The sequence below is a fragment of the Ovis aries genome, chromosome 15 (assembly GCF_016772045.2).
Source record: "Ovis aries strain OAR_USU_Benz2616 breed Rambouillet chromosome 15, ARS-UI_Ramb_v3.0, whole genome shotgun sequence".
Classification (NCBI taxonomy): domain Eukaryota; kingdom Metazoa; phylum Chordata; class Mammalia; order Artiodactyla; family Bovidae; genus Ovis; species Ovis aries.
This window is the reverse complement of record NC_056068.1, coordinates 49,512,364-49,535,586: the sequence shown is the minus strand read 5'-3', so window position 1 is coordinate 49,535,586 and position 23,223 is coordinate 49,512,364. Positions and strand designations below refer to the sequence as shown.

Sequence of the window (23,223 nt, the reverse complement as noted above, 5' to 3'; positions counted from 1 at the left end):
TATTTATAATTGTTATATCTTCTTCTTGGATTGAGCCTTTGATCATTATGTAGTGTCTTTCTTTGTCTCTTTTCACAGCCTTGTTTAAAAGTCTATGTTATCTGATATGAGTATTGCTACTCCTGCTTTCTTTTGGTCTCTATTTGCATGGAATATCTTTTTCCAACCCTTCACTTTCAGTCTGTATGTGTCCCTTGTTTTGAGGAGGGTCTCTTGTAGACAACATATATAGGGGTCTTGTTTTTGTATGCATTCAGCCAGCCTTTGTCTTTTGGTTGGGGCATTCAACCCATTTATGTTTAAGGTAACTATTGATAAGTATGATCCCGTTGCCATTTACTTTATTGTTTTGGGTTCAAGTTTATACACCCTTTTTGTATTTCCTGTCTAGAGAATATCCTTTAGCATTTGTTGGAGAGCTGGTTTGGTGGTGCTGAATTCTCTCAGCTTTTGCTTGTCTGTAAAGCTTTTGATTTCTCCTTCGTATTTGAATGAGATCCTTGCTGGGTACAGTAATCTGGGCTGTAGGTTATTTTCTTTCATCGCTTTAAGTATGTTCTGCCCCCTCCTGGCCTGAAGAATTTCTATTGAAAGATCAGCTGTTATCCTTATGGGAATCCCTTTGCATGTTATTTATTGTTTTTTCCTTGCTGCTTTTAATATTTGTTATTTGTGTTTGATCTTTGTTAATTTGATTAATATGTGTTTTGGGGTGTTTCGCCTTAGGTTTATCCTGTGTGGGACTCTCTGGGTTTCTTGGACTTGGGTGATTATTTCCTTCCCCATTTTAGGGAAGTTTTCAACTATTATCTCCTCAAGTATTTTCTCATGGTCTTTCTTTTTGTCTTCTTCTTGTGGGACTCCTATGGTTCGAATGTTGGGGTGTTTAATATTGTCCCAGAAGTCTCAGATTGTCCTCATTTCTTTTAATTCATTTTTCTTTTTTCCTCTCTGATTCATTCATTTCTGCCATTCTATCTTCTACCTCACTAATCCTATGTTCTGCCTCCATTATCTTACTATTTGTTCCCTCCAGAGTGTTTTGGATCTCACTTATTGCATTATTCATTATATATTGACTCTTTTTTATTTCTTCTAGGTCCTTATTAAACCTTTCTTGCATCTTCTCAATCCTTGCCTCTAGGCTATTTATCTGTGATTCCTTTTTGTTTTGGAGATTTTGGATCATTTTCACTATCATTATTTGGAATTTTTTATCAGGTAGATTCGCTATCTCTTTCTCTTTGGTTTGGTGGGCATTTATCCTATTCCTTTACCTTCTGAGTATTTCTCTGCCTCTTCATCATGTTTATATTGCTGTGTTTGGGGTGGCCTTTCCGTATTCTGGCAGTTTGTGGAATTCTCTTTATTGTGGAGTTTCCTCACTGTGGGTGGGGTTGTATGGGTGGCTTGTCAAGGTTTCCTGGTTGGGGAAGCTTGTGTAGGTGTTCTGGTGGGTGGAGCTGGATTTCTTCTCTCTGGAGTGCAATGAAGTGTTCAATAATGAGTTATGAGATGTCAGTGGGTTTGGAGTGACTTTGGGCAGCCTGTATATTGAAGCTCAGGGCTGTCTTCCTGTGTTGCTGGAGAATTTGCATGGTATGTCTTTCTCTGAAACTTGTTGGCCCTTGGGTGGTGTTTGGTTTCAGTTTAGGTATGGAGGTGTTTGATGAGCTCCTGTCAGATTAATGTCCTCTGGAGTCAGGAGTTCTCTGGTGTTCTCAGGATTTGGACTTGAGCCTCCTGCTTCTGGTTTTCAGTCTTATTTTTACAGTAGCCTCAAGACTTCTCCTTCTATACAGCACCATTGATAAAACATCTAGGTTAAAGATGAAAAGTTTCTCCACAGTGAGGGACACCCAGTGAGGTTCACAGAGTCACGTGGAGAAGAGAAGACAGAGGAAAGGAGATAGAGGTGACCTGAATGAGATGAGGTGGAATCGAAAGAGGAGAGAGCAAGCTAGCCAGTTGTCAGGGAATGTTTAACAGGAGGATTCCTATGTGCTGTTTCTCACAAGTCCTTTATTTCTTTTTAAGTGGAACAGCACGCTGCTCCTAGGAACTGGGGTCATCGTGTGAGACAGGCTTGAATCTCCTTCAGTAAACATTCTCTTTATGACAAAACTACTTAGTCTCAATCCCCTTTCTTGAGATATGGATTGTCTCCTGACCTTGTGACCATCATCATCCCTGTTCCCTTGGTAACGGTTTCTTTTCCAAGGACAAGGTCAAATATATTTGGGTATGAGCAACATTTCATTTATCAAGTTGTCCTGCATCAGCTTTTCAATAATTTCACTTAAGAAAAAATATTTGAATGTTTGCTCCTAATCCTTTGCCCTAAATAACACAAACCACTTAAAACACAGTCAAATCTCATTTCTTTTTATATCAGAAAAAACATATATGTTGAATGAGAAAGCAATCAACCCATTATTTCAAAACCACAGCCAAATTTTCATGGTTAGTTAATGATGACAACAAGACTATAGTACCTCATGGAAATTAAGGCAAACTTACTTACTGACTGACACATTGCTTGGTTGGAACTGATAAACTCTACATTAGACAGACTATGCCACCAATACCTGGGCCTAATGAAAAAATATTTTTAAATGGGTACATATATCTACAAAAGCTTGTTTTAAGCCACTGACTATCCCATCTGTTAAACATGAGGCATAAACTGTATCAACCAGAAAAACCTACCTCTAACATCAATGTTGTCAATTCCAAAATACCCAAAGACCAAGGAGTTAACGTAAAACCAAAATTGGGTCTATTTGATTTACATATATGAAAAAGAAGAACAATAGCATTGGCTGAACAAGATGATGACTCATACCTTTGACATAGAAATAAACAAATTCACGGAAACAACATTCAAGAAGAAAGATTTAAGTAGTCAAGGGTCAAGGTCAATATAAATTAAAAGCTTCTCAGTGTCCTCTTGGTGGACATTATCTACCAATCTCCAAACAGATGATTATTTTTGGGCTGAAATTTTCCTAGAAATGTTTTCATCATTATCGCTTTCCTTTCTTTCTATAACTATTGTTAATATAGCTTTATTTGTTTTAAATTTTTTAAAGTTACTGCAAGAAGATATTTTGACATAAGCAGAAAAACACTTTGAAACATTAAAGGACACCTCCCTTCCTTTGCCCATTTGATATCAAGATGGGTTAAACTAATCTATGGAAATCTAAGAAACTAATCTTACAGGGAAAGGGATATGCTTCTATTTCTCCAGATGGAGCCAACGAGCTCATATGACTTCCTCTTCAGAAGATTCAACCTAAGGGCCCCCCCAGCATTCAGACTAGAGACAATACAACAAAAACCTCAGGAAGAAGGAATTCCAATATAAGCCATGGCGACTTTAAAAATTTCCAAAAAACACTGCACTCGATGTCACCGACCTTATGATCTCCCTACTTGGGGACAGATAAGTACTCTTACTAATCAAGGTGAAAATATGATTTCTCAACAGGGAATGCCTCAGAATCCTGAAGATATCTTACTTTGCTGTGCTTGCTTTGCTTGCTTTTGCTTTCCCTGCTCAGGCTGACTTGATTGATCACGCTTAATGGGCTTATATACCTAACCCCTCTTTTTTATTGTAGGTTATAAAATGGACAGAAATAAGACCAATCATATCCACTAATGACTCAACACATATGGCCCCTCCTTGGAACTTGGAGGGGCCCTCTCATCCTGAAGAAGAAGAAAAACTAATTAATATCTCTCTAGGTTATGAAGTCCTTTCTTTGTACATGGGCCCAACAGAATTATGCATAAATGTTAGCCCACAAACTTGGGCTTTCACCCTGCCTCTAAAAGAGGACTTTCAGACACTGCTTGGATTATTTACTACTCTTTCTTTGTCCATGAACGTGTTTATACTACTAAAACTTTAGTGAAAGAATTAGGGAAAGAACAATGAACACTAGGCAAAGGGTTTACTAATAAGAACTTTAAATATATTCCTGTTCATTGGGACAAATGTCAGGCCAAATCAGGAAAATTAATGTTTATGGCTAATCATACAATTGTTGATTTGGGATCCCATGGTATATGGTTATCTAACTGCTCAGATGATATTACAACACTACATATGATTATATTACTCAAATAACATAAAAGTAAAGTCACTCAGTTGTGTCCGACTCTTTGGGACCCCATGGACTGTAGCCTACCAGGCTCCTCCCTCCATGGGATTCTCCAGGCAAGAGTACTGGAGTGGGTTGCCATTTCCTTCTCCAGGGGATCTTCCCGACCCAGGGATCAAACCCAGGTCTCCCGCATTCCAGACAGATGCTTTAACCTCTGAGCCGCCACATAGAAGGTTACTAATAATACAATGGAGCATTACCATGACAGAGGACTTCTTGGATGGCTTGGCGGTGGAGTGGCCCCCCCTCGTCCTCGAATCGTTCTTGATAAACAGATTGGCCCTGAACAATGGGACATCTGGAAACTTGCTGCAAGCATCGAGGAACGTGGGACTTGGACTGGACATTTCACAATAACTAATTGTAGCCATAGCAATAATTTCTTTCGCTATAATCAATCATATTTTATACAAGCCTGTGTTCCACTTCCTTTTGTTGTAGCTATAGGATAAATAAGACTTTATGTTCTGTAACTTGTATAAATTATAAATTATATACTTGTCTTAACTCCTCTATTTCCTTGAGAAATGACTCCCTTTTGATTCTTTGATTTCAACACAATCTGTGGTTACCAATAAGTCTCCAGCGGCCCTAGGAAGAAGGTCCTATGGCTGGACTTGCTTCCCAGTTACTTACTAAATTGCTCCAATGATCTAAACGATTCATTGGATAATAGCTAATTTTTGGCATTTTGAGATTAATAGCTATTTGCACCACTGCTGCTGTCACTGGTGTTGCTTTACAAACCTCAATTCAAACATGTAATTTTATTCAAAATTGGGCTAAAGATGCCCATACTATGTGGGCCACTCAGTCTCAGATAGATGAGGATATTCAAGAAGAAATACAGGAACTAAAAACAGCCATCAAATGGGTTGCAGATCAATTTACAGATGTACAAAAACAGGTAGTGTTAAAATGTGATTGGAATTCTACTCAATTTTGTGTTACTCCTGTTCATTTCAATAATAATGCCTACAACTGGGAACAAATCAAATTTCATTTACAAAACATACATGATAATGTCTCTCTGAATGTACAATTATTACAAAAAGAAATATTTGAAACCTTTTCTAATAATCTGCTCTCTTCTACTAATTTGAAAACTTTAGCTGAACAACTAGCTAATCAATTATTTGGGCTAGAACCACGTGGATGGTTTTGAAGCATTACTCACAACACAGTCTGGAACTGTAATGTTAACGATTGTCTTGATAATTATATTTGTCATCTACCATTGCCTTCATGCAAAGACTGTTAAAACTAAACAAACTCCAATGATCAGAACTCTTTACAAATATTATAAATAAATAATGGAGAATTGTTGGGGAGTGTTTAACAGGAGGATTCCTACGTGCTGTTTCTCACAAGTCCTTTGTTTCTTTTTAAGTGGAACAGCACGCTGCTCCCAGGATCTGGGGTCATTGTGTGAGACAGGCTTGAATCTCCTTTAGTAAACATTCTCTTTACGACAAAACTGCTTAGTCTCGATCCCCTTTCTTGAGATATGTATTGTCTCCTGACCTTGTGACCATCATCATCCCTGTTCCCTTGGTTTACATTTGGTTTTCTGATCTTTATCATTGACAAAAGAAACTTCTTGTACTACAGCCTATATATACTCACAGAAAAATCATTAAAGCACCTTTGCTCCATCAGAGCTTGGGTCCCCGTGTCTTTCTTTCTTTCTTTCTTTCTTTTTTCTTTCTCTCTCTCTTCGGCTGATTCCTTGGAGTGCAGAGACCCCTCTTGCTCACTCTCCTGCCCGGGCTTCTAAGACTCTCTCGAGAAGCCACCCTGTGCCTTCACCCCACCTTTAGAAGGCACCCGGTGCCTTTGTGAGAGATGCAAGTCCTGTGTCAAGGACTTTATTGGTTTTCTGTGTAAACCAGGGAGTATCAGCCTCTTTCTCTCTTTCACTTTCTTATCGTCACCTTTGGACTGCCAGGTCCCTGTCCATTAAAGGACCCCAACAGCAGTAATCACTTCCTTATATGTGCTCCACAGTCTGGACTGGTCAGAGATGTTCACAGAGCTATAGAGAGAAGAGAAGAGGGAGGAAGGAGATAGAGGTGGCTAGGAGGATAAAAGGGGGTAATCAAAAGGAGAGAGACAGATCCAGCCAGTAATCAGTTCCCTAAGTGTTCTCCACCGTCCGGAACACACAAAGAGATTCATAGAGTTGGGTAGAGAAGAGAAGGGGGAGGGAGGAGATAGAGGCAACCTGGTGGAGAAAAAGGAGAGTCTAAAGGGGGAGAGAGCAGTCAAGCCAGTAATCTCACTCCCAAGTAAAAATGGGTACTGAAGAGTGGGTTCTTAAAGGTACAGAATTGATAACAAATACCAAAAAGCAAAGATTAAAAATCTAGAGTAGAGGTTGGATTTTCAAAAATACAATATTAAAAAAAAGTCACAAAAATTACAAAATATATATGTATTTAAAAAATAGGGTCTCTCTTTTTTTTTTTGAAAAGTAATAGTACATTATAAAAGTGAAAGTTAGAGGAGTAATAGAGGACTTAAAAATTTAAAAACATTAAAAGAATTAATGATAGTAAAAATAGTAAAAATATATCTAGGACTTTCTCTGGTGTTGTTATGGACAGTGTGGGGTCAGTTCATTTTTGGATAGTCCCTTGATCTGGCTTATATTTCTCAAGATCTATAGGCCCCTTCCTATGTAGTCGGTACTAAATACAGGGTTTTAATCTATTGCACCTGTCACTTCCAAGGCGGTTCCCTCTGTTTTAGCTTCTTCTGTTTGCTGGTCTCTTCAGCGTCTAATTTCTGCCCTGACAGAAGAGGGTGGTGGTGGACACTTTTTAGGCTCACTTGTTCAGTTGTGCTGTGGGGAGGGAGGGATGCTGCAAACAAATAACACTGGCGTGTGCTCGCAGTGTCTCGACCACAGTGGGTTTGTCCCTGCTCACGGCATGTGTGCTTTCCCTGTCTACACTGCTTAGGCTCTAGGTTGCTCTACTGGGACCTGTCTGAGTCCGGCCCTGGGTTGTATGCACTTCCCAGGTCTAAGCCCCTCAGGTTCAGGTACTCGGATACTCCTCAAAGGTGCAGACTCGGTTGGGCCTGCATTTTGTGCCCTTCCCAGGTCTGAGCAGCTCAGGTGACCAGGTGTTTGGCGAGCATGGTCGCTGTGACTTATCGCCTCCCCCCATCCCTGCTGCTCAGTTTTATGGGTGTACAACTGGCGCACCTTCTCAGGTGGATGTTGACTGTCCAGAATCCCAAGAAGTCTTAGTTAGCAATGAAGCCTGCTTGCAGTTTGGTAGATAATGCCTCTCTGGGGCTATGATTGTCCCCTTCCAGCTCTGTCTGCCTGTCACTGGAGGGGGATGGCCTGCAGCTGGCTAGCTCTGCTCAGTCCTTTGTTCTGTGAGTGGGCCTGGCGGTGTCTTAGGTTAGGGCTTTTCGCGTGATAGTTATCCCACAGTCTGGTTTGCTAGCCCAAGTTAGTGTCTTCAGATTGCCCTTGGGGCATTCAGCCCTGGTCCTTACTCTAAGCAATGCAGCCCACGCTTCCCTGACCAGTACCCGCTTGCTAGTGGTGGATGCAGACGTCTGTGCTGCTTCTCTCCTGGGGGAGTTACCGTTGGGCACATAATCTATGGGTTTTAATTATTTATTTATTTTTCCACCTGGTTATGTTGCCCTCTGTGCTTCCGAGGCACACAGACTCTGCAGTGAGAGTGTTTCCTGGTGTTTGGAAACCTCTTGTTTAAGACTCCCTTTCTGGGACAGAGCTCCATCCCTACCTCTTTTGTCTCTGTTTTTATCTTTTGTATTTTTTCCTACCTCTTTTCCTTTCAAAGACAATGAGCTGCTTTTCTGGGTGCCTGATGTCCTCTGCTGGCGTTCAGAAGTTGTTTTGTGAAATTTACTCAGCATTCAAATGTTCTTTCGATAAATTTGTGGGGGAGAAAGTGATCTCCCCGTTCTATTCCTCCGCCATCTTAGGACCGCCTCTGCCCTTGATTCTTATTTGTTGTTGTCCCTTTGACCCACTGCTGACTGGTCTGCCTCTGTGTCTTTCTGCCCCTTTGAATTCTGTGTGTTTCTCCCATCAAATTTAGTGCTCACTGAGGGAGGTATCCAGGTATTCCCATCAGAGTAGGAACACCTGACTATGGATGAAGGTTATTTCTCCTTGTCAGACCTCTAGTCATATCTTTCTCACTTTATCAAGGTCTCCTGGAAGGCAGGAACCATGTCAGAACAGCAGAATGGGATTCCCTGGGAAGCTGTCTTCTGCTTGGTAACCATGTTTCCCATTGCACAGAGGCTCCCAGGGCATTGTAACCACACCCACATCACAAGTGGGAAACACCTGATGGTTCTTCTCCCATTCCACCTGTGCTGTTCCTCCTTATCAAAGGAAGGATACCTTTGACGGTGGGTTTCTGTCTCTCCATCATGCTGGGAGCCACTGATCTCTTAGACATTGCCCAAAGGCTAAGGGAAGAGTAAGGTGGGGTCTCCAGGTGAGGTTGAAGACTTTATGACTGGACAATGCCCTGCTTCAGCAGTCGGAGGGCCCTATCCCGGATCTGCTTGGTCTTCATGCCATAGATGAGGGGATTGAGCATGGGCGGCATGACAAGGTAGAGGTCAGCCAAGAGAATGTGGATGTGCCAGGGCACATGTAGGCCAAAGCGCTGAGTGTAGAACGAGAAGAGTCCCGGTGTATAGAACAGAAGAATGACGCCCAGGTGGGAGCCACAAGTGCCAAAGGTCTTAGCCCTTGCCTCCTTGGAGGATAGGCCGAGCACAGCCCGGAGGATGAGTGCATAGGATATAGCAATGCAGATGGAGTCAGTGCCCACCACCAATGTGGCTGCGGTGATGCCATAGATGTTGTTTGGCTGTGTGCCCCCACATGCCAGCTTCACCACAGCCATGTGCTCACAGTAGGAGTGGGCCACCACTCGGCCACAGTAGCTCAGTCTTGCCAGTAAGCAGGTGAGTGGGGTCATGAGTCCCAAGCCACGAAACACAGCAGCAGCCCCCAACTTGCCCACAGCCTCTGGGGACAGCAATGACCCATAATGCAGGGGCCGGCAGATGGCCAAGTAGCGGTCAAAGGCCATTGCTAGCAGGATGCCAGATTCTACAGCTGAGAAGCCATGGATGAAGAACATCTGGGTGGCACAGGCCCCAAAGGTGATCTCAGCAGTGTTTGCCCAAAACAGCGCAAGGAGCTTGGGCACAGTGGAGGTGCAGAGCACCAGATCAGTGATGGACAGCATGCATAGGAACAGATGCATGGGCTGGTGCAGCTCAGGCTCCGAGTACACCACCAGCAGCACTGCCATGTTGCTGAGTACTGCCAGGGTGTACATGGAGCAGAATGGAAATGCAATCCAAAAGTGGGAGGCCTCCAGGCCAGGAATTCCCATAAGCAGGAAGGAGGTTGGATTCTCCTGGCTGTGGTTTGTGAATTTCATGGCTAAGTCAAATTAGGGTAGGTAGAGAAATTATTGCCTTGATCTGAACTCTAGGAAGTGCTGAGAGATGAAGCATTTGGGATGCATCCTTATGCTGTGGCTGAAACAGAAATGGCAGCAGGAAATATTTGAGTTATATATCATGAAAAATATACAGTGTGAGAAGATTATAGAGTGCCTGGAAATGATGCAAGGCAAGAGGTGAAGTTGTCATGATCAGGATTCATTCAAAGGAGCCCTTTCCTCTTCTGTCTGATTTGATAATGTCTATCTTAGAGGGTGAAGGGTGAGTGGAATGGGTGCAAAACCCTCTTCATGGTGAAGATGAGCAGCTAGAAACTCTTACAGCTTTCTTTCTTTTCCTGCTTGTGAATCGTCTTCTACCTATACTCTGTCTATATCCATCTACTTACTCTGAGTCATCTGCCTGGGTGACAATATAAGGGTAATGTCATGGTCAAATGAATCAGATGTGGTTACTTTTCAAGATGGGAAAATCAGGACTGAAGGGAAGAGAAGGGAAAGCAAGGAAATATTGGGTGGATTTTTCCATCCATCGAGCCTATGATTACTCACAGTTAAGGCTCAAAATCTGGGTCGAGGGGACTTCCCTGGAAGCCCAATAGTTAAGACTCCATGCTTCTAGTGTAGGAGGTATAGGTTTGATCTCTGATCAGTGAACTAAGATCCCATGTTCTGTGTGGCACCACCAAAACTCTTTTAAAAATTAAAAAAAATAAATCTGGGTTCAGATCAGGCACAGTGAAGCACATGTTGAGGGGCTGGGTCTCTTGTACACTGCCTGAGTAATGCTAGTACTGGGATCCTGTGCTTGCCTTAGGTGTCCTGCATGGATGCTGCTAGAAAACAGGTGAAATGCAGAATTTGTCAATGGTAGATGTCAGGTGATTCAGCCATAATGGGTGATCTGATAGAGAGACAATTGCAGACCAAGTATAGTCTCTCATAAAAATAAAAATTACATGGGAAAAAAAGAGGGGATGAGTAGAGAATTTTAATCATTAGAATAATAGACTCACTCACCGTAAGCAAATAGAGTTGGTCTAATGATAGTACTGACCTCCTACATATCTCCTCCCCATCTCTGTCCACTATTCACACTCTCTGTATCCCCTGATCTTCTCTCTCTTACAAGTGCCTTCTCATTTCTCTCTTAACCACTAGCCAGCCAGTAATTGAGAATCTGAGAAAGAGGGGAGATTAAATTTAAAAATTCAAGAAGGAGAGACACTAGATGGAGAGGAGATAAGGGTGAAAAGGAGAGAAGACAGAATAAGAATCAGAAACAGACACAGGAGAGAGTAGAAAAGAATGGAGAGAGACAAAGCTACCTGTCATACCCTGGTTTCTAAGATAACAGGATGTGACTACATTCTGGTTGCTAGTTGGGACAGAGAGTGTGAAACTGATTGGATTATCTGGAGATAGCCCATGTGTATCCCTGACCTTAAACGGCAATATTCCTTGTAAACTCTTGCATCAGCTGTCCAAACCCAGAGACAAAACTGCAAGAAGAGAAAGGGCGAGGTCTTCCAGTGTGATCTGGGGGAAGGAACCCTGGGCCAGGATGCTTGATTTTTCATACCTGTGCCAACTGTGGCTGTTACTGTGATAATGAATGAATCACACTGTCTCCTTCTGCCTCTTCCACCTTGCCTCCATGTATTCCCTACTTTCTCTTCTGTACTATCTTCTTCCCCAAGTTTTCACCATCCATCTTGGACCAAAGCAGGTCTAGAAGGGATTTAATTTGGGTGGTGGCTGAAGGGTCAGGGACAGAGAAATATCCGGGTGGGGGGATTTCATGAAATGATATATGTAAAACTGTCCCATGCTATGAATGGGAATACTGTGTGTTTGGCTGAGTGTGTGATTGTGTCTATATGTTGTGGAAAGCACATGTACAAGGCTGTATTCAGAAGACACAGATCCATATAGCTAGGTAAGACTTCGTTTTTGGAGTGTGCTTGCTTCAGTGCCTTTTCTTTGGTGTGGAGGCAATTGAGAGTTGAAAAATCCAGGTTTAAGTGAAGCAATCTTATTTTCTTTCCTTTCCATGTTTTCCTTCCCCCCACTCAGTCTTTTAATAATTGAATCAAATTTCCTTAGTTCCTAAGCTGCCACTCAAAAGTGTGCCACTTTTACTGTTTACTAAGACCAGGAGACGACTGTGACTCAGATCATGAACTTCTTATTGCCAAATTCAGAATGAAATTGAAGAAAGTGGAGAAAACCACTAGACCACTCAAGTATGACCTAAATCAAATCCCTTATGACTATACAGTGGAAGTGAGAAATAGATTTAAGTGACTAGATATGATAGCCAGAGTGCCTGATGAACTATGGACAGAGGTTCGTGACATTGTACATGAGAGAGGAATCAAGATCATCTCCAAGAAAAAGAAATGCAAAAAGGAAAATGGCTGCCTGAGGAGGCCTTAAAAATAGCTGTGAAAAGAAAGGAAGCAAAAAGCAAAGGAGAAAAGGAAAGATATACCCATTTGAATGCAGAGTTCCAAAGAATAGCAAGGAGAGATAAGAAAGCCTTCCTCAGTGATCAATGCAAAGAAATAGAGGAAAACAATAGAATGGGAAAGACTAGAGATCTCTTCAAGAAAATTAGAGATACCAAGGGAACATTTCATGCAAAGATGGGCTCAGTAAAGGACAGAAATGGTAGGGACCTAACAGAAGCAGAAGATATTAAGAAGAGGTGGCAAGAATACACAGAAGAACTGTACAAAAAGATCTTCATGACTCAGATAATCACGATGGTGTGATCACTAGTCTAGAGCCAGATATCCTGGAATGTGAAGTCAGGTGGGCCTTAGGAAGCATCACTATGAACAAAGCTAGTAGAGGTGATGGAATTCCAGTTGAGCTATTTCAAATCCTGAAAGATGATGCTGTGAAAGTGCTACACTCAATATGCCAGCAAATTTGGAAAACTCAGCAGTGGCCATAGGACTGGAAAAGGTCAGTTTTCATTCCAATCCCCAAGAAAGGCAATGCCACAGAATGCTCCAACTACCGCACAATTGCATTCATCTCACATGCTAGTAAAGTGATGCTTAAAATTCTCCAAGCCAGGCTTCAGCAATACATGAACTGTGAACTTCAAGATGTTCAAGCTGGTTTTAGAAAAGGCAGAGGAACTAGAAATCAAATTGCCAATATCCGCTAGATCATGGAAAAAAGCAAGAAAGTTCCAGAAAAATATCTATTTTTGCTTTTTTGAGTATGCCAAAGCCTTTGGCTGTGTGGGTCACAAAAAACTGTGGAAAACTCTGAAAGAGATGGGAATACCAGACCACCTGACCTGCCTCTTGAGAAACCTGTATGCAAGTCAGGAAGCAACAGTTAGAACTGGACATGGAACAACAGGCTGGTTCCAAATAGGAAAAGGAGTACATCAAGGCTGTATATTGTCATCCTGCTTATTTAGCTTCTATGCAGAGTACATCATGAGAAACACTGGGCTGGAAGAAGCACAAGCTGGAATCAAGATTGCCAGGAGAAATATCAATCATCTCAGATATGCAGATGACACCACCCTTATGGCAGAAAGTGAAGAGGAATTCAAAAGCCTCTTGATGAAAGTGAAAGAGAAGAGTGAAAAAGTTGGCTTCAAGCTCAACATTCAGAAAACAAAGATCATGGCATCTGGTCCCATCACTTCATGGGAAATAGATGGGGAAACAGTGGAAACAGTGGCAGACTTTATTTTTCTGGGCTCCAAAGTCACTTCAGGTGGCATTGCAGCCATGAAATTAAAAGACGCTTACTGCTTGGAAGGAAAGTTATGACCAACCTAGACAGCATATTAAAAAGCAGAGACATTACTTTGTCAACAAGTTCCGTCTAGTCAAGGTTATGGTTTTTCGAGTAGTCATGTATGGATGTGAGAGTTGGACTGTGAAGAAAGCTGAGCACCGAAGAATTGATGCTTTTGAACTGTAGTGTTGGAGAAGACTCTTGAGAGTCCCTTGGACTGCAAGGAGATCCAACCAGTCAATCCTAAAGGAGATCAGTCCTGGGTGTTCATTGGAAGGACTAATGTTGAAGCTTAAACTCCAATACTTTGGCCACCTGATGCAAAGAGCTGACTTGTTTGAAAAGACCCTGATGCTGGGAAAGATTGAATGCAGGAGGAGAAGGGGACAACAGATGATGAGATGGTTGGATGGCATCACAGATTCAATGGACATGCATTTGGGTGGACTCTGGGAGTTGGTGATGGACAGGGAGGCCTGGCATGCTGCAGTTCATGGGCTTGGAAAGAGTCGGACATAACTGAGCAACTGAACTGAGCTGAAAGCAGCAAGAGCTCATCTGAATGCTGGTGATGGTAACCCACTTCCTGCCTTGCATCATTTCCCAAATTCCTGCAATCTTCCCCTCCTGGTTTTCATGGGCTCTAACTCAAATATTAATGAGAAGGCCAGAAAGTGAGGATCCAAACACCCTTACCTTCGCCTTGACCTCTTTCTTGGAATCTGAGCATTTATTTTGCTTAACAAAAAATATTCCAACTTCATTTTTCCCACTATGCAAATTGGGAGTCAACAACAACAGAATGCCCCTCACCTCTCTTTATTCCTAATTATCTTTGTATTTGGGATGAGAAAGCCTTTACTTAAAAATATGCAAGAATAGAAGCTAAAGTTTCAGTAACAAGGCTGTCTTAGAAGGAAAAGAGCAAGTTCTCTGTCACTAGAGGTGCTCATAAGCACCTGGAAGTTCCCTGCCAAGCTGTGTGATCTCAGTTGTGACCTAACCTCTCTCCACCTGCTTTCTCATCTGTGACCTGGAGGGGATGATTCCTATGTCAGGGACTACTAGGAGGAATCATTATGGGTGACACATATCTGAAGAGCAATAAGACCACGTGGCACAGAGTGATGATCAGAAGGTGTGATGCATTCCTAAGCTCTTATTGTATGAAGTGGAGAATACCTCAGGAGAAAAATTATCTTAGTAGCTGTCTGGTCTTTGATCTGCTGAGTACTGTGCCTATTGTAGGAATGAACACACAGGCTTACCAGGTCTGGGGTAGAGAGTGGTAATGGAGCCTCAGGTCCTGCAGGGCTTGGAGTGTGGGGAGCAAAAGAACTGGAGTATTTATCTTGTTATTAGGGCCTTAGCTGAGAGTGAAAAATTCCCTGGGGATGAAGGCACTAAAAAGACCTCTGGGATGCTGCAAAGAGTCAGAAAATTGAAGTTTGGAAATGTAGATTTTGATGGAGTAGGAGGGAAGGATAGGACATCAAAGAAGATCTACCCTGCAAGTTCAGTGTGGGTAGGAGAGGGTTAAGTGGAGAGACCCTTGAGCACAAGTAATCCTAAAGGTTTTTGGCACAGGAATGCATTTAAGGAGATATATATATATATATATATATATATATATATATATATATGAATAACTAATATTGCTTTACCTCCTGGTCCCTACCATCTGTTCCAAATCCAATTTGTTTATCAGTGTTTTTTCTTTTCTTTCTTTTTTTTTTTTTTTTTGCGGGGGGAGCAGGGTGGTGGAGCAAGCTACTTCTCTGAATGTCATTTCTTTATAAAATGAGGAGGCAATGAATATTAAATGAGATGATATATTCAGGGCATAGAACATTTTGCTTGGTTTATGCCAAACTCTCAATAAAAATTAAGAGTTTTTATTATCTTATCCAAGTCAGTGATCATTGCTTGAGAATCTATTATATGCAAAGAACTATGCAAGATGTAAGGGCACAGAGTTGAAAGAGTGTGCCCCTGTACTCAAGGAGGTCTTACCCTGGTTTGGAGAATGGGTAAGACATACAAAAATTAATTAATTCAATAAGATATGTATAGACATAAAAAAAAAGACAGAGGCTCATGTAGCAGGGAATTAGTGTCAAGGATTTTGGGTTTAGAAGTACAAGGTGGGCTTGGAGAAAGGAGCGCATGAGGGAGAGAAGACAGCATGTGTAAAACATGACAGATAAGGTATAATGAGCATTTCCTGGAAACCACTGAAGCCTAAATCAAAGTTTCTAATTTTATGAATCGTCTCTGATCCTCAGAGCCACAATGAGTGTCCACACGATATCTTATTAAATGCTTGTGTGATACTGACTACTTTAAATCTCTTTGGTGATACCTTGTGTTGTTCAGTTGCTCAGTTGTGTCCAACTCTTTGCAACTCCATGGACTGCAGCACTCCAGGCTTCCCTGTCCTCCGCCATCTCACAGAGTTTGCTCAAACTCATATCCATTGAGTCGGTGATGCAATCCAACCATTTCATCCTCTGTCGTCCCCTTCTCTTCCTGCCTTCAGTCTTTCCCAGCATCAGGTCTTTTTCAATGTGTCAGCTCTTCACATCAGCTGGTCAAAGTGTTGGAGCTCCAGCATCAATATTCAGCATCAGTCCCTCCAATGAATATTCAGGATTGATTTCCTTTAGGATTGATTGGTTTCATCTCCTTGCAGTCCAAGGAACTCTCAAGAGTCTTCTCCAACACCACAGTTCAAAAGCATCAGTTCTTCGGTGCTCAACCTTCTTTATGGTTCAACACTCACATTCATACATGACTACTGGAAAAACCATAGCTTTGACTACACAGACCTTTGTTGGCAAAGTAATGTCTGTGCTTTTTAACAAGTTGTCTAATTTTGTCATAGCTTTTCTTCCAAGGAGCAAGCATCTTTTAATTTTATCACTACAGTCACCATCCACAATGATTTTGGAGCCCCCCAAAATAAAGTCTCCCACTGTTTCCATTGTTTCCCCATCTATTTGCCATGACATCATGGGACCAGATGTCATGATCTTAGTTTTCTGAATGTTGACTTTTAAGCCAGCTTTTTTACTCTCTTATTTCACCATCATCAAGAGGTTCTTTAGTTCCTCTTTGCTTTCTGCCATAATGGTGGTATCATCTGCATATCTGAGGTTATTGATATTTCTCTGGCAGTCTTGATTCCAGCTTGTGCTTCATCCAGGCTTATATTTCACATAATGTGCCCTGCATATGAGTTAAATAAGCAGGGTAACAATGTACAGCTTTGACGTACTCCTTTCCCAATTTGGAACCAGTCCATTGTTCCATGTCTGGTTCTCACTGTTGCTTCTTGACCTGCATACAGATCTCTCAGGAGGCAGGTGAGGTGGTCTGGTATTCCCATATATTTAAGAATTTTCCAGTTTGTTGTGACTCACACAGTCAAAGACTTTTAGCCTCATCAATGAAGCAGAAGTAGATGTTTTTCTGGAATTCTCTTGCTTTTTCTATGATCCAACAGATGTTGACAATTTGACATCCAGTTCCCCTGGCTTTTCTAAATCCAGCTTGAACATCTGGAAGTTCTTGCTTCACATATTGTTGAAGCCTACCTTGGTGAATTTTGAGCATTATTTTTCTAGCATGGGAAATGAGTGCAATTGTGTGGTAATTTGAACATTCTTTGTCATTGCCTTTCTTTGGGACTGGAATGAAAACTGACATTTTCCAGTCCTGTGGCCACTGCTGAGTTTTCCAAAATTGCTGGCATATTGAGTGCAGCACATTAACAGCATCATCTTTTAGGGTTTGAAATAGCTCAGCTGGAATTTCATCACTCCCACTAGCTTCGTTTGTAGTGATGCTTCCCAAGGCCCACTTGACTTTTCACTCCAAGATACCTGGCTCTAGGTGAGTGATCCACCATTATGGTTATCTGAGTCATTAAGACCTTTTTTTGTATAGTTCTTTTGTGTATTCTTGCCATCTCTTCTTAATATCTTCTGCTTCTGTTAGGTCCATGCCATTTCTCTCCTTTATTGAGCCCATCTTTGCATGAAATGTTCCCTTGATATCTCTAATTTTCTTGAAGAGATCTCTAGTCTTTCCTATTCTATTGTTTTCCTCTATTTCTTTGCATTGATCACTGAGGAAGGCTTTCTTATCTCTCTTTGATATTCTTTGGAACTCCTTGGCATTCAGATGGGTATATCTTTCCTTTTCTCCTTTGCCTTTCACTTCGCTTCTTTTCTCAGCTATTTGCAAGACCTCCTCAGGCAAACATTTTGCTTTTTGCATTTCTTTCTCTTGGGGATGGCTTTGATCACTACCCTTGTACGCTATTATGAACCTCCTCCATAGTTCTTAAAGCACTCTGTCTATCAGATCTAATATCTTGAATCTATTTGTCACTTCCACTGTATAATCATAAGGGATTTCATTTAAGTCATACCTGAATGGCCCAGTGTTACCTTAGATAAATTAAATAACCACTTCTTAGCCTCTATAAATATGGGAAGAGTTGTCATATTACATATTAAATGTTTAACACAGTGCCTGGGGCAAACTAAGTTCTTAATAGATTATTGTTGCTATTTCTACATTATTCTTTTTCAGTCATCTTCCTACTTCACACAATGGGTTTTGTGAAGTCAAATACCATGGTGAATCCATCTTTTTCTCTGATAGTGCTTAAAATGAGATTATGTGATTTTAGGTTTGGGGAGAAAGCTGTTGAATGAGAAGATTGTCCAGTGGTATTCCAATCAAATGTAGGCCAGGCAGAGATGAAACTTCTTGTAGACAACCAGTAAGTCAACAAATGTATGTTCTTTACTTAGTATGTATCTGACCTTGTCTTGGAGATACAAAGAACTGAAAAGAATCCCACTTTAAGTAACTTTAAATGCAGATAGTGGAGGGATGAAGTAGTGGGAGATGGCATGGCCCAGATGACAGAGAGAAAGGTGGTGTAGGCTTTATTCTCAGTGCATAGATTCCCAGAGGAGCTCATAGGAGCCTCATACTTCAAGATTAAGTTTCGAGATCCTGAGTTTTGGCTATTCTCTCATTTAGTTCTTCCAGAGACACATTTGATTCTAATAAAGAGAATAAGTGGCAATAGCAGATTCATGAGCTGACTCTTAGATTTTAATCCAGAATCACAGTGCTCAGAGCTAAGTTTCAGTTCGGTTCAGTTCAGTCACTCAGTCATGTTCAACTCTTTGCAACCCTATGAATCGCAGCAAGCCAGACCTCCCTGTCCATCACCACTCCCGGAGTTCACTCAGATTCATGTCCATCGAGTCAGTGATGCCATCCAGCCATCTCATCCTTCGTCATCCCCTTCTCCTCCTGCCCCCAATCCCTCCCAGCATCAGAGTCTTTTCCAATGAGTCAACTCTTAGCATGAGGTGGCCAAAGTACTGGAGTTTCAGCTTTAGCATCATTCCTTCCAAAGAAATCCTAGGGCTGATCTCCTTCAGAATGGACTGGTTGGATCTCCTTGCAGTCCAAGGGACTCTCAAGAGTCTTCTCCAACACCACAGTTCAAAAGCATCAATTCTTCGGCACTCAGCTTTCTTCACAGTCCAACTTTCACATCCATACATGACCACTGGAAAAAACATAGCTTTGACTAGATGGATCTTTGTTGGCAAAGTAATGTCTCTGCTTTTCAATATGTTATCTAGGTTGTTCATAACTTTTCTTCCAAGGAGTAAGCGTCTTTTAATTTCATGGCTGCAGTCACCATCTGCAGTGATTTTGGAGCCCCCCAAAATAAAGTCAGCCACTGTTTCCACTGTTTCCCCATCTATTTCCCATGAAGTGATGGGACTGGATGCCATGATCTTCGTTTTCTGAATGTGGAGCTTTAAGCCAACTTTTTCACTCTCCTCTTTCACTTTCATCAAGAGGCTTTTAGTTCCTCTTCACTTTCTGCCTAAGGGTGGTGTCATCTGCATATTTGAGGTTATTGATATTTCTTCTGGCAATCTTGATTCCAGCTTTTGTTTCTTCCAGCCCAGCATTTCTCATGATGTACTCTGCATAGAAGTTAAATAAGCAGGGTGACAATATACAGCCTTGATGTACTCCTTTTCCTATTTGGAAACTCCTTGACGTTTCCAACAACGTCTGTTGTTCCATGTCTAGTTCTAACTGTTGCTTCCTGACCTGCATACAGGTTTCTCAAGAGGCAGGTCAGGTGGTCTGGTATTCCCATCTCTTTCAGAATTGTCCACAGTTTATTGTGATCCACAGAGTCAAAGGCTTTGGCATAGTCAATAAAGCAGAAATAGATGTTTTCTGGAACTCTCTTGCTTTTTCAATGATCCAGCTAAGCTTAGGATCTCCCTTATCTTTATGTGCCTCAGGGATAGGCATGGCTACTCATTATTAACTTGGGATATCTTTGGGCAGACCTTTATTCAACTAAGAATATTTGTCGTACAGAACGTTGTTGAGCACCTACTATGTGTCAGCATTTTTCTAAGTACTAGGAATATAGTAGTGAACAAAGAAGACAAAATCCTTGTTCTCTTGGACCTTCTAGGTTAGTAAGAGAGAATTTATTTAGTTTTTGCTTTGCTTTTTAATCTAATTTTTAATTAAATTTTTATTGGTGTATAGTTGCTTTGCAATGTTGTATTAGTTGCGTTAGTTTCTGTTGTACAGCAAAGTGAATCAGGTATGCATAACACCTCTCTTTTGGATTTCCTTCTCATTTAGCTCACCATTTCTGAGAAAGAAATGGCAATCCACTCCAGTATTTTTGCCTGGAGAATTTCACAGAGGAGCCTGACAGGCTACAGTCCATGGGATCACAGAGTTGGACATGACTGAGCAACTAACACTAGGTCACCGGAGAGAATTAGGTAGAGTTCCCTGAGCTATACAGTAGTTTCTCAGTTGTGTATTTTATATGCAGTATCAATAGAGCATATATGTCAATCCCAATCTCCTAATTTATCCCACCTCCACCCCTTACTCCCTCGGTGTCCATATGTTTGTTCTTTACATCTATGGAGAGACTTTTTTTTTTCAATAATACATGACACAAATAGTACTGATAAGTGTTAAGAAGAAAATAATAGGATAAGAAGATAGAAAATGACAGGGAGCACAATTTTGGATAGATTGGTCATGGTTGGTCTTTCTGCAGAGGTAACATTTAAGTAGAGGTCTGGATGAGACATGTGAACAAGACGTACAGCTGTATGAAGGACAGTATGCTAGGCAGAGGGACCAGTAGATGGACAGGTCTTGAGGTCTGAAATGTGATTGGTGAATCTGAGGGACAGAATCAGGACAGTTGCTGGAGTGAAGTGATTAAGAGGAGAAGGTAGGAATTGGGAAGGGTGGCCAGGGACCAGATAATAGGGGGTAAGCCATGATGAAAACTAGAATTCATTTGAAATGAGGTGGAAATATATTGGATGACGTTGAAAAGGATTCTGTTATGCTGTGAATTAAGTTTTAAAAGTTCTACTCTGAGTTCTACATATAGGGGGACAAAGATATAAGAGAGAAGCTAATTTGAAAGTTATTGTTATACTCAAAGAGTGAAATGATGGTTTGAGTCAGAGGATTCATTGTAGAGGCAATGAAAAGTGATTATGTTTGGAATACGCTTTGAAGATGAAACAGGTAGGATTTATTCATGGATGGACTGGATGTAGGGTTATGAGAATATGATGAACTTGAGGTTGGAGACTTCCAGCCTCAGGAATTGGGTGAATTAGAAGGGTTTTAGTGCAATGGGAAATACTGAGATTAAAGTAGGTTTATAAGGGTGGAGGAAGAAAGGAACCAAATCAGAGTTCTGTTTTGGATGTGTGAGCTTGGAAATATATGTTTATATTAGATATTCAAGCATAGATATCAGGTGAAGTGAAAGTCACTCATTTGTGTCCAGCTCTTTGTGACCCCATGGACTGTAGTCCATGGAATTCTCTAGGCCGAATACTGGAGTGGGTAGCCTTTCCCTTTTCCAGATATCCAGTTAACAACTTATATTTACCAATTTGAAGTTCAGGAAAGATATCTGAGTTGAAGGCTGACATTTGGGATTCATCACAGAATAGTTAGAGCCATGAGAAATGAGTAAATCACCTAAAGAATGAGTACAGCTAGAGAAGAGACTCCACCACAAGAGGCTAGGAAGAGGTGAACTAGACACTCAAGTGTACTCAGAAGACATAATAAGATTGGGGGAAATCTTTCAGAGAGTGCTATTTAGGAAACCAGGAAGTAGGGCATGTTTGATGTCACCAGAGAATTGAGTAAGATGGTGTTTAAGAATTATTGATAGTTAACAGTCATAAACTTGACATCTGCTAAGAAGACAGATCTTAAGTGGTTCTTGATGGGAAAAAGAAAAAGAAGAAAAGAAAATGGTAATAGATATATTACTCAACTTGATTGTGGGTACTATTTCACAATGTAGATGTACACCAAAACATCAAGCTGTAGACCTTAAATATATACAATTTTAAGTTATTAATTATACTTCAGTTAAAAATGGAAAGACTGATTATTGATGCTTCAATAAACTGCACTGGAGAAACTAGATACGCAAATGCAAAATAAATATATTCTCTTATACCATATACAAAAGTTAACTCAAATGGTCCAAAGACCTAAACAGAAGATCTGAAATTATAAAATTCAGAAGAAAAGATAGATGAAAAGCTTCATGACATGGGGTGTCATGCCGAGAAGTCATTGCAAAATCTAAAATGTGGGTACCAAAAGAAAAATAGATAAATAAACTTAACATCATGAAAATAAAAATCTTTTGTTCATCAAAGGACACTGTTAAAAGGATGAAAAGGTAACTTATAGTATGGGGAAAGCATTTGAAACTCATTTGCTGATAAGAGATTAATATCTAGAAAACATAAAGGACTACAACAGCAAAATAAAAATAGTGCAATTCACAGTGGACAAAAGATTTGAATTTAAATGGCCAATAAGCACAAGACACTCAACCTCACTAACCATTCAGTTCAGTTCGGTTCAGTTGCTCAGTCATGTCAAACTCTTTGCTACCCCATGAATCTCAGTACGCCAGGCCTCCCCATCCATCACCAACTCCTGGCTCCTGCTGCTGCTGCAAAGTCACTTCAGTCGTGTCCGACTCTGTGTGACCCCATAGACAGCAACCCACCAGGCTCCCCTGTCCCTGGGATTCTCCAGGCAAGAACACTGGAGTGGGTTGCCATTTCCTTCTCCAATGCATGAAAGTGAAAAGTGAAAGGGAAGTCACTCAGTTGTGTCTGACTCTTCGCGACCCCATGGACTGCAGCCTACCAGGCTCCTCTGTTCATGGGACTTTCCAGGCAAGAGTACTGGAGTGGGGTGCCATTGCCTTCTCCGACCAACTCCCGGAGTTCACTCAAACTCACGTCCATTGAGTCAGTGATGCCATCCAGCCATCTCATCCTCTGTCGTCTCCTTTTCCTCCTGCTCCCAATCCCTCCCAGCATCAGAGTCTTCCAATGAGTCAGCTCTTCACATGAGGTGGCCAAAGTACTGGAGTTTCAGCTTTAGCATCATTCCTTCCAAAGAAATCCCAGGGCTGATCTCCTTCAGAATGGACTGGTTGGATCTCCCTGCAGTCCAAGGGACTCTCAAGAGTCTTCTCCAACACCACAGTTCAAAAGCATCACTTCTTCGGTGCTCAGCTTTCTTCACAGTCCAACTCTCACATCTATACATGACCACTGGAAAAACCATAGCCTTGACTAGATGGACCTTTGTTGGCCAAGTAATGTCTCTGCTTTTGAATATGCTATCTAGGTTGGTCA

The 23,223-nt window shown here is 41.3% G+C and overlaps 1 protein-coding gene across 1 annotated transcript; it reads right to left on the bottom strand.

Annotated features, from left to right (window-relative positions):
* Window positions 1-8,686: 8,686 nt before the first annotated feature.
* LOC101121373 (olfactory receptor 52P1-like) lies at window positions 8,687-9,634 on the bottom strand. Its single transcript, XM_004016696.5, has one exon. It carries the CDS (start codon window positions 9,632-9,634, stop codon window positions 8,687-8,689), a length of 948 nt encoding a protein of 315 aa, XP_004016745.3.
* Between the last annotated feature and the right edge of the window lie 13,589 nt (window positions 9,635-23,223).

Excerpts from the sequence above, each read along its gene's own strand:
- LOC101121373 (XM_004016696.5), bottom strand. The coding sequence starts at position 9,634 with ATGAAATTCACAAACCACAGCCAGGAGAATCCAACCTCCTTCCTGCTT.